This window comes from Orycteropus afer, unplaced genomic scaffold (assembly GCF_000298275.1).
Source record: "Orycteropus afer afer isolate SDZICR_OR568_19922 unplaced genomic scaffold, OryAfe1.0 scaffold00542, whole genome shotgun sequence".
NCBI classification, from domain to species: Eukaryota; Metazoa; Chordata; class Mammalia; order Tubulidentata; family Orycteropodidae; genus Orycteropus; species Orycteropus afer.
Window position 1 is genome coordinate 478239 of NW_006922129.1, and position 11361 is coordinate 489599.

Sequence of the window (11361 nt, forward strand, 5' to 3'; positions counted from 1 at the left end):
AACAACAACAAGGAGAAGTATACTTTTTGTTTTTCTCTACCCACTGCATCCAAGGAAATCTCTATTCAAACACTATCTGACACAACCTAAGAAATAGAGACTTCGTTGGTCACACACATCCAGGAAAACAAGCTTTGCAAAAATAGTTAGGAGCTGTCACTAAATAAATGGACTATTGCAGCCGTTATCAATTAAAAAAAAAAAAAAGAAAGAAAAAATCAAACCCTAGGAGAAGGGAATAATCTGCTTTCCAGAGTTACCATATTATAATATTCAAATGTCCCCATTTCAACAACAGAAAAAATCACAATACATACAAAGAAACAAGAAAGTGTGTCCCACTCAAAAGAACAAAGTAACATGACAGAAACCTTCCTTACTAGAAAAAGATTAAGCTTAACTAACAAAGACTTTGAAACAACAGTATTAAACACATATGAGGCACTAAAGAAAACCACAAAGAACAAAAGGAAATCAGGAAAATGATGCATGAACAAAAACAACACTATCACAGATAGAAATTATGAAAAGGAACCAAACAGAAACACCAAAATGAAACCCAACTCCCTTGCCATCAAGTTGATTTTGAGTCATAGAGACCCTATTAGGCAGAGTGGAACCACCTGCATAGGGTTTCCAAGGCTGTAAATCTTTGCAGAAGCAGACTGCCACATCTTTCTCCTGTGCAGCAATGGGTGAGTTGCAACCACCAGCCTTTTGGTTAGCAGTTAAGTGCTTTAACCATTGTGCCACCAGGGCTCCTGAACAGAAATACAGGATCTGTAAAGTACATAACTGAAATGGTAAAATTCACTGAAAGGGTTCAACAGCAGATCTGAGTTGGCAAAAGAATGTATCAGAGAACTTAAAGATAGGACATTGAAATTATCAAGTCTTAGGGGAAAAAAGAGTGAGGAAAAGTGAATGGAGGCTAAGGGAACTGTGGGACAGCATCAAGCCAACCAATATGTGCATTATAGGAGTCCCAGAAGGAGCAGAATGAGAGAAAAAGGCACAGAAAGAATATATGAGAAAATAATGGACAAAAACTTCCAAACTGTAACAGAAGACAATAACCTACCCATCCTAAAAGGTCAACAAACTCCGAGCAAGAAAAACCCAGAGATTAGCTCCCAGAACGTTATAATCAGACTCTCAGAAACCAAAGATAAAGAGAGAATCTTGAAAGCATATAAGGGATTGTTAATTAGATTAAATATTCATTTCTCCTCAGAGATCATGGAGGCCAGAAGGGTGTGGGAAAACATATTTAAAGTGCTGAAAGAAAAGAATTGTTAATCAAGAATTCGATAATCAAAACTGTCCTTCAAAACTGAGGGTGAAATGAACACATTCCCACATAAACAAAAACTGAGGGAGTTCATTTCCAGAAGACTTGCCGTTATAGATAGGATTGTATTCCCAAAAAATGTGTACTGGAATCCTAATCCCTTTCATTGTGGATGTAATCTTATTTGGAAATAAAACCAAGCCAAACTCACTGCCACTGAGTCGGTCCTGACTCATAGTGACCCCACCTTGGGTTTCTGAGGTGGTATCACTACGGAAGTAGATCACCCAGTCTTCCTTCCGAGGAGTGGCTGGGGGGTTTGAACCGCCAGCCTTCTGGTTAGCAGTCAAGTGCCTTAGGCACTATACCACCAGAGCTCTTTATTTGGAAATAAGGGATGTTAAATGTAATCCTCATGAAAGCCAAGAAGAAAATATCTGGAAAATACATAAAAAAAGGGAAGCTACAGTAATCAAAAAGCCTGGTACTGTATAATGATAGACATATAAACCAATGGAAATATGATTGAGAGTCCAGAAATAAACCTGCATATCTCTGATCAGCTGATCTTTGGCAAGGGTGCTAAATCCACCCAATGGAAAAAAATAATAGGCTTTTTAATAAATAGGGCTGGAACAACTGGATTTCTACAAACAAAAGAATAAACTTGGACCCATACCTTCCACCACATAGGAAGATTAATCCAAAATGGATCAGAGTAAGATATAAAACATAAATACAGGGATAATACTTGGGATCTAGTTTTCAATAGTAGATATTTAGATATGATACTGAAAGCATGAGCAATAAAAGACAAAATAGATCAATGACCTCATAAAAAAATTTAAAAAAATTTATTTATCAAAGGACTTTATCGACAAAGTAAAAAAACAACCTACAGAGTGGGAGAAAATTTTGGGAACCATATATCTGATAAAAGTCTAATGTCCGGAAAGAACTCCTATAATTTAGCAACAAAAGGAAACAGGCAAGGACTTGGATTGACATATTGACATTTTACCAAAGAAGAAATATAAACAGGCAGCAAGCACAGGAAAAGATGCTCCATGTTATTAGTCGTTGTTGTTGTTGTTGTGTGCCGTTGAGTCAAAATCACAACGAGATACCATTTCATCCCCACTAAGATGGCTATGGTTTAAAAAAAAAAAAACAGATAACATTAAGTGTTGGTGAGGATATGGAGAAACAGGAACTCTCATCCATTACTGGTAGGTTTGTGAAATGTTACAGCCACTGTGGAAAACAGTCTAGCAGACTCTCAAAAAGTTAAACATAAAAGAATTACCATAAAATTCACCAATTCTACTTCTAGGTATAGACCCAAAATAATTGAAAGCAGGAACACAGAGATTCGCATATGCTAATATTCATTGCAGCACTATTCACAACAGCCAAAAGATGGGAACAATGTAAGTGTCCACCAGCAGATGAATAGATAAAGAAAATGTGCATACATGTAATGGAATATTACTCGGCCATAAGAAGAAATGAGATCCTGATACATGCTTCATGGATGAACCTTGAAAGCACCATGCTGAGTCAGTCACAAAAGCTCAAAGAATATATGTTTTGTTACATATCGACTACACAGACACACACAAAAAATGAATCTATCACCTGGTAATATAAAACAGAAGGGTCCTGCTTGGATCACAAAAGAGACTCTAAGGCCCTCAGCCTATGTCTGTGAATGTCAGGCTGATTCTGGGATCAGACTCTGAAATACTGAACCGAGCCCTTCACAAACCTTGCGGATATAAAGAAGCATAGTAACAGTACTTACTTAGTAAGATTGTGTTCCCGTAATCTTCCTGTGTACTTTCCCTGGAGAAGTCCCTCTGAGCTGGGTCCAGATGCTCCTGCTCCTCCCAGGTTAGAGACATAGCCACATCCTTGAATGTCACCAACCCCTGAAACGACATGAGAGTCCCACTCAGTACTCGGAGTCTCAGGTAGTGCCATCTCTAAGGCTTAGGAAAAGGCCACACTCTAGAGGGTAAAAGAGGAAGGGCTGAGAATCACGTCACAGTCTTGGCTGTTGAGTCTTTACCAGTAAGTTTTGTCTTGACCAGGGAATTTCAAAGTGATCAGGGACAGAGGCTGGCATTCACTTACACAACTAAAAAGCTTTTCCGTGGCCATCTACACTAATTTGGGGTTTGTTGTTGTTGTTGTTATGTGCCATCGAGTCGGCCCCGACTCATAGAGACCCCTCCTTGGGTTTCCGAGGCAGTATCACTACAGAAGTAAGATTGCCCAACCTTCCTTCTGAGGAGTGTAGGAAGAAAATATTTATTTGGGTTATATTGCTGTGATTTCTCAAAATGGAAATCTGATATAGATTAAAATTATACACATAACCAGAAAGTCATGAGTTCCAGTGACGGCTCTCTGAGACAGTTTCTTCATGGTTGAACCAGATACAAATATGTAAAAATGATGAAGGTACCTCACACAAGCATGTGTTCAGTAAACATTATTTCCTTTCCTTTCCCCGCTCACTTCACAATAAGATAATTATCCAACAAGATGATCTTCTGAGATGGCTTATTTGAATTTAAGTTGAACTTTCACAAAAGTTAAAGCCACAATTATTAGAAAAGGAAGGTTCCAAAACTGGTGAAGCAGATGGTTGTTCAGGTCCCAGTGACGGGTCACAAACTGACTCTCGTGCTCACTGACAGGGATCTGTATTGATGTCCTAGGGCTGCTATAAAAAGACATCACAAAGCGGGTGGCTTATAGGAATAGAAATGTATTGTCTCCTAGTTTTGGAGGCCAAATCAGGGTACTGGCCATCTTGACTCTTTCTGAGGCCTCTGAAAGAGAAACTGTGTGGTGCCTTTCTCCAAGCTTCCGCAATCTCCTGGCGTTCCTTGGTTCCCAGCTACATTATCACATGGTGTTCTTCTTCTGTTTTTCTGTGCATTTTCTCTTCTTTTATATAGATACCAGTCATACAGTAATGAGGACCCACGCTCTTCCAGTATGACCTTATGTTAACCTAACTGATAACATCTTCAAAGACACTATTTCCAAACCAGGTCATGGTCACAGGTATTGGGGGTTAGGACTTCAGCGTATCATTTTTGGGGCAAAACTCAATCCGTAACAGAGTCTATAATAGGGTCTATGGAGGCACCTTCTGTCTTTCTGTGTTTCCTTCTGGCCCTCACACAGTAGAACTCATTACCCACCATCTCTTGCTTATCACAGAAAATACTCTGAACCCAATATAATTTGTGAGATACGATATGAGGGGTTGTGGAGAGTACTAATAAGAGTAAAAAGCCTTCTTCCCACCTACATGTCAGATGAGGAAATTAGATGGCCAGCCTCCTCCTTATGCTGCTAGTGGCTTCAACTTCAAATACCCTTCCTTATAATTTGGCTTTATGCTACTCCTTCCTAAATACTAGCTTAAGTTCCATTCTGTCCTTGCTGCTAGCTATGTTATAACAGTAAGAATGAGGTTGGAAACCAAGAGTCAACCACGCCTGAGTCTCAACATTGCTTCTCTCAGACTTCACCCAGGTTAGACAGTATGGTATAGTGAGTAAGGGCATGAATTCTGAACCCAGTTACCTGGATTTGAATCCTTGTTCTCTACTACCTAACCATAGAATGGTAGACAAATTGAATACGTCTTCTAAATTATTCTGATACTTTACCTTTCCTTTCTCAACCCCACTTCCTTTTATTTTAGAAATCTCAGGACTTCAGAGGAATGGATGGACTGTATACCCTTCAAGAGATTCTCTACAAATACTGCTGCTTCTCCCCACAAGGCTTTTAATAAACTGGCCAGCCATTAGTTTGTAATTGTAGATAATGGACATTCCTGGAAAGGAGAGACACAGTTGCAAATTAAGTGTAGACATCCTTCTTGAGAAGCTTAACCAGAAGTCTTCGTATCTCCACATGGAAGGAAGATAGCTGACCCAGTACCTTTGGGCAGAGATAAGACTATGTCCACTCCATACAAAGACAAATGAAGGATCAAAACTTCAAAAGTCTATGCCTTAGATCGGTGGTCCTCAACTGGGAGTGATTTTGTCCCCTAAAGTACATTTGGCAATATTAGACCCATCTTTGGTTATCACAACTGGGCAGGGGGTGTCCTAGAATCTAGTGGGTAGAGGACATGGATACTGTTAAACATACTGTTATGCACAGGACAGCCCCCCAGTGAAGTGCAAAAAGCAACTTAGCCTTTGTTCTTGGTGCCTGACAGCAGGACTACACCTGAGGCTAGTAAGTGGGGGCTAGGCAGAGGAAACACCTGGTGGCCCAATACTGACAGCCTCAGGAGACACAATGTAAACTATCATGACTATGTGGTCAGCCTTAAGGCTCAAGGGCTTCCTGGTCGACATGTTTTTAGGTAGTGAGCACATCCCTGGGACACGGAAGCTCCATGTTGAGAACCCTCCTAGTCCTCACCCTACGCATCTCTTTGTTTGTATCCTTTTTGGCTATAAGAAAACTGTAGTCAATGGGCCTATAAGTTCATGTGAATGATCAGAATTCCCAGGTGTATAGTAGAGCTGACAAGGGGCAAGGTTATGGTCATTACTTGGTCACAGCCAGCTACCCAGAGGGACCGAGTAGTTGATCCTGCGGGCTTGGGACCATAGTCGCAGGGGACATCAAACTCAATTGGCATAACATACTATACAAAACATTGTTCCACCTACTACTTTGGCGAGTAGCGACTGGGACCTTAAAAGCTAGGAAGCTGCCATCTAGATGCAACAACGGGTCTCTCCTCATCAAGAAGAAAGAAGAAAACCAAAATTAATGGAAACAATCACTCCTAGCCACTGGTACACCATCTGATCTGCAACCTATACAACTATGAGACCAGAAGAACTAGATGGTGCCCAGCTACCACTGCCATCCACTTGGAAGGGATGTAGGAGATCCTGCATAAAGAGGGAGAACAATGTGGTACAAAACTCAAAATCATTTGGAGGCAAAAAAAAAAAGAAGGTGGGGACCAGGTTTGCTGGTCCAATGGAGCCTGGTGTAACCACTGAGACTATGGCCCCTAGCTGCCCTTCAGGTCTGGAATTGAACCCACAACTGTGGTTTCCAGCCAAACAAAGTACAGGCATGTGAGTTAAACATTTACCTCAAGTAGATACACGCCCTGGAGAGAACAATCATGGGAGAAGGAAGGGCTGCTTATGCACAGGGAGATAGCTCAGGGTGCAGAAGAGTATGAAGGGATGGACACTGGGAGGAGGTAACTATGGGGAGGAAGTGGGAGGGGAGCTGCTGCATTGTAAATTTTGGTCAATGACATGAGACAAAGTATATGTGAACTGCTGTATGAAAAGTGAATTTACTCTGTAAATCTTCACCCAAATCCTAATTTAAAAAAAAAAAGAAAAGAAAACTGTAGTCATAAGTATGGTATGCTGTCCGTGAGATTCTGTGAGTTGTTCTAAGGAATTATCAGACCCAAAGGGGCAGTAGGAGCCAGCAGGTCAGAAACTAAGGGTGTCATGTAGATTCTCAAACTTGGCATTGGCATCTTGAAAGGGTAGTGGGAAATCAGCCCCCAAGTTGTGGCAAGCAGGGCAGAAGGTTGGGGTGTCATGTGGTCTCTCCAAACTTGCAGCTGGTGTCTACCTACTTGGCAGTCCGAAGGATAGTGTTCTTTTAATTTGTGAGAACTGACCTAGCTCTGAGTGGCTAGGGTCAAAGGCAGCTGGCCCAAAGGACAATGTCCTTCTAACTTGTGAGTTGTGACCCAGCTCCAGTGGCTAGCTCAGAGAGTGCAATGTGGGAAGCTGGTGATGAGGATGGAAAAGCAGGAAGGTGAGAAGTGGATCAATTTCCATCTTTTGGGGGCTGCACACATGCTGATCCTTCCCGTGCAACTGGTGATGAAGGTGGGATTTACGCCTTATTTAACGCGTCCCCCACACAAAGAATTACCAGGCCTAAGATATCAGTAGTGCCAAGACTGAGTAATTCTGCCTTAGATCATGGCTCAAATAATTTTTGCCTGCAAAATGTTTTAAGATTGACTTCTCACATTCACAGTTTTAAATTTTTACCAGCACATCCAAATTATATCTCAGAACCAGAAATGGAGGTTCGGAAGCAAAGAAAAGTGAAGCAAATCAAAGATACAAGGAATTAGTCCAAAAGACTAAGAGACCACATGAACCCCAGTATCCACGACCATGAGACCAGAAGAACTAGATGGTGCCTGACTACCACTATTGACTGCTCAGAAAGGAACCACAATAGGAGGTCCTGTTTAGAGTGGGAGAAAATTGTGGAACAAAACGGGAAAAAAAAAAAAAGACCAGGCTTACTGGTCTGATAGAGACCAGTGGAACCCCTGAGGCTATGGCCCCTAGGCACCCTTCAGGCCTGGAACTGAACTCACCCCAGTGGCTCAACTTTCAGCTAAACAATAAACAGACCAGTGGAGCTCTGGTGGCACAGTGTCTAAGGCATTTGACTGCTAACAAGAAGACTGGCAATTCAAACCCACCAATCACTCCATGGAAGGCTGATGGGGCAATCCACTTCCGTAAGGATTTACAGCCTTGGAAATCCAATGGGGTTTACTGTGAGTGGGAATGGACTCAGTGGCAGTGAGTTTGGTTTTATAAAGTAAACAATAACATCAGAGAAGTATACACTCCTTAGAATAACCGACCGTATGAGATCAAAAGGGGAGCATGTGCCCAGAAATAAAGCTCAGAAGGCAGGAAAGGAAAGGAAAGAAGTATGAATAGAAACAAGAAACATAAGCATAAATAGGAAGAGTGCTGTTACGTTGTGAGGATTGCAATGAATGTCGTCCCCCCCCAAAAAAATGTATGAATTGTTGAATGGAAAATCAATTTGCTCTTCAAACTTTCACTCAAATCACTATAAAAAGTTATTAAAAAAAAAAAAAAAAAAAACCTAGTAATAGAGAGTCCTTCCAGGTATTACCTGATTTTTCCTGTACCGTTTTGAAGGGCCTCTCATACCTCTGTATTTTAACATCTGCAAAATCCAAAATAAGTTTTAAATAAATAAATAAGATGTATGCAAGGATGCACGATTGGACCAGGAATCAAAAGCAGAGGCTGCCCTCCTTATGCTTTGATTGAATCACATAATGTTATAGATGAGGAAACGGAGGCCCAGGAAGTCTAAGTTGTGTCTGGGTGAGGTACAGATGGTCCCTCGAATCTGGATCTATTAACTCCCAGAACAGTGCTTTTTCTGCTTATATCGTCGTGTGCCTCATGTCCATCTTTAAAATGACAGAGGGTGGCCATAGCTAAGATATTCTTTTCAGCTATAAGATTTTATTGGTCTAAAATTGCTGCAAAAAGCTACATTCTAATGGCAAATGTTAGCAACTTCTGGATTACTCACACCACTGCTAACTTTCATTATCCTTGTTGTGGTTAACTGCCAGCGAGTAGATTCCAGCTCACGGTGACCCCCATCTGTTCAGAGTGGAACTGCTCCATTGGGCTTTCCAGGTTTTTCCCAGGTGTCTCTGCAAGGGTCTGGAACCCCCACTTTCAGTTAGCTGTATAGCACTTAGCCAGACTCCTTCAGCCACCCAGGAACTCATATCATTAAAAATAAAACAAAAAGCGAACAGCGTGCTGCAGCGACACCAATGAAGACTTATTCCGACTTGGTCAGTGTTGAAGAACTACTTAAGAGACACAAAGAGAATCTTCAAAGAAATGCTTTTCGAAGTACTGAGAGCCCTCAGACTCTCACTGGAAACCCTACAGCTAATAAAGTCAATCTGCCACTTAACCCAAGTGACAGTCCTCTCCTCCCACCTTTAAAACCAAAATTGGAGAACTCCAATCAACTGTTCAATGGTGTTGATACCCATACAACAAAATGTCCATTTTATTGCCTTCTGTTTTATTGGTTTTAGTAGAAGAGTGATAAGGAGTTATGCAGAGAAATAGGAAAGATTGTCAAGGAAAAATCCACCTCAACTGACATATTGCAACGAACCAAAATCACACATATCTCTTGACCTCTTAACACTATATCATATAGACTCCACAGCAATGAGCTTTAAATGTTTAATTTTCTCCACTGCCAGACAGTACGTAGGCGCGGAGGGTTGCCAAACTGATTAAAAAAAAAAAAAAAAAAAATCTCATTCAAAGTGGTGAGGAATTGAAGTTGAAGGACCCGAGTCCACTTTCCATACTAAATATATCCTGATATCCTTCCTCCCCAAGTAGTCTAGTGTGACCACAGGTCGTCTCACAATGAGGAAACAGTAATCTCGTGTTGGTTTTGTCCTGAAAGGTCTATAACTCAAGGATCATTTCCTGGATGGATTTACCTGTCACGGTTTCCTAGGCAAAGGAAACTTTCAAGCACATTCTCAAGATCAAATAAAATATAGTAAATAAGGGAAGGACGTCTGAAACTCAAAGCATTCCATACAGCTCAATTCTCCACGTTCTCCACCCAGAACGAGTGTAGCACTTCCCACCTGCGGCGCGGTCCCATCCAGCGCTCTCTGAAAAGCCTGCACCACAGCCGCAGCCTCCTCCCAGTTCTCCGGAGAGTGCTCCCGCACCCAGGCCTGGGTCTCCTCCGGCAGGATGGTCAGGAACTGCTCCAGCACCAGCAGCTCCACGATCTGCTCCTTGGTGTGCAGCTCGGGCCTCAGCCACTGACGACAAAGTTCCCTGAGCCGTCTCAGAGCCTCTACCGGTCCAGCCACCTCCTGGTAACGAAACTGCCTAAACTGCTGTCGAAAAGTTTCTGGGTCCTGACAGTCGCCCGGAGGGTCGGATTCCTGACCTCTGAGTGGGTCTTCCTCCACTTTCACTATCAAAAGTCCATCACGCAGGGGCGGGGAGGCGACCCTGGACCTCGCAGCCATCGTCCAGTCTCCTGCCTCAGCGTCATTCCCGCACCACTGAGCGGTCAAGATCGAACTCATCTTTCTTAGGCATGTGCTGACTTCCCAGGAGTTCTGCCTTTGAAGGCGGACCTAACTGGGGTCCCTGCCTAGTGCACGATCAGGCCAAACTAGTTTACACACGGAGTGATTAAGAGGAGAGAAAATTATTTATTGCAAAGCCGTAATGCAAGGAGACAGGGGTCAGTACCCAAGTCTGACTCCTTCAGTGGAGGTTGGGATACAGCTTTTATAAAGTTGAAGAAAGGGACTTATACATATTCATAACAAATTCAGGAATTTGGGCATGAATTAACTGGGGATTGGCTGAGACTTCCTTCGCCTAGGTTTAAAGGGACAGTCCATTTTTAATGCAGTGCGCTTGCGTAGGGGATGAGTCACACCAACTTCCTGTCGTCAGTTTATATGAATTCCGGCAGAGCAGGGGATTTAAGTTCCGAGTAAGTTTGTTCCCCTTTTTCTCACTGCGCATGTGAGCCGGCAGAAACGGTTTTCGAGTTGGTACCGGTTGTTTTCTATGAGTGGGAACCGACTCCAGGGCAGTGAGATTGGCTGTTTTCTGAAAAACAACTTTAAGGGAACATATTAACATACCTATTCATCTGTTTGTCTTTTCCCACAAACATTATGTTGTTGTTCTTGTTATATGCCGTCGAGTTGGCCTGGACTCATAGCGACCCTTCCTTGGTTTCCGAGGCAGTATCACTGCAGAAGTAGGATTGCCCAACCTTCCTTCTGAGGAGTGGCTGGTGGGTTTGAACCACCAGCCTTCTGGTTAGCAGGGAGCTCTGGTAGCATAGTGGCTAAGGCACTTGACTGCTAACCAGAAGGCTGGCGGTTCAAACCCACCAGCCACTCCTCAGGAGGAAGGTTGGGCAATCTACCTCCGTAGTGATACTGCCTCGGAAACCTAAGGAGGGGTCGCTATGAGTCGGGGCCGACTCGACGGCACACAACAACAACAGCAACATTCATCTGTTTGCAACTTGGGTGGGGGATAACAATGGAGCGCTTGTGGGAATTGAGCTTCAATTTGGCTTATCTGCCTACAGCCAAGGTGGTAGGATGGGGGACTGAGCTTTGATTCTGCTGGGCTTCACCTTTAGCTGAGAAAACA

General features: G+C 42.6%; 1 protein-coding gene across 1 annotated transcript in view; it reads right to left on the reverse strand.

The window, feature by feature from the left end:
* The window catches only part of LOC103209948 (zinc finger protein 394), an 18304-nt gene extending 8039 nt beyond the window's left edge, over positions 1 to 10265 (reverse strand). The window contains exons 1-2 of the mRNA XM_042782964.1: positions 9810 to 10265; positions 3096 to 3222 (exon numbers count right to left, since the gene is read on the reverse strand). Of these exons, the coding sequence (XP_042638898.1) occupies positions 3096 to 3222; positions 9810 to 10265 (583 nt within the window). The remainder of the gene's footprint in view (positions 1 to 3095; positions 3223 to 9809) is intronic.
* Between the last annotated feature and the right edge of the window lie 1096 nt (positions 10266 to 11361).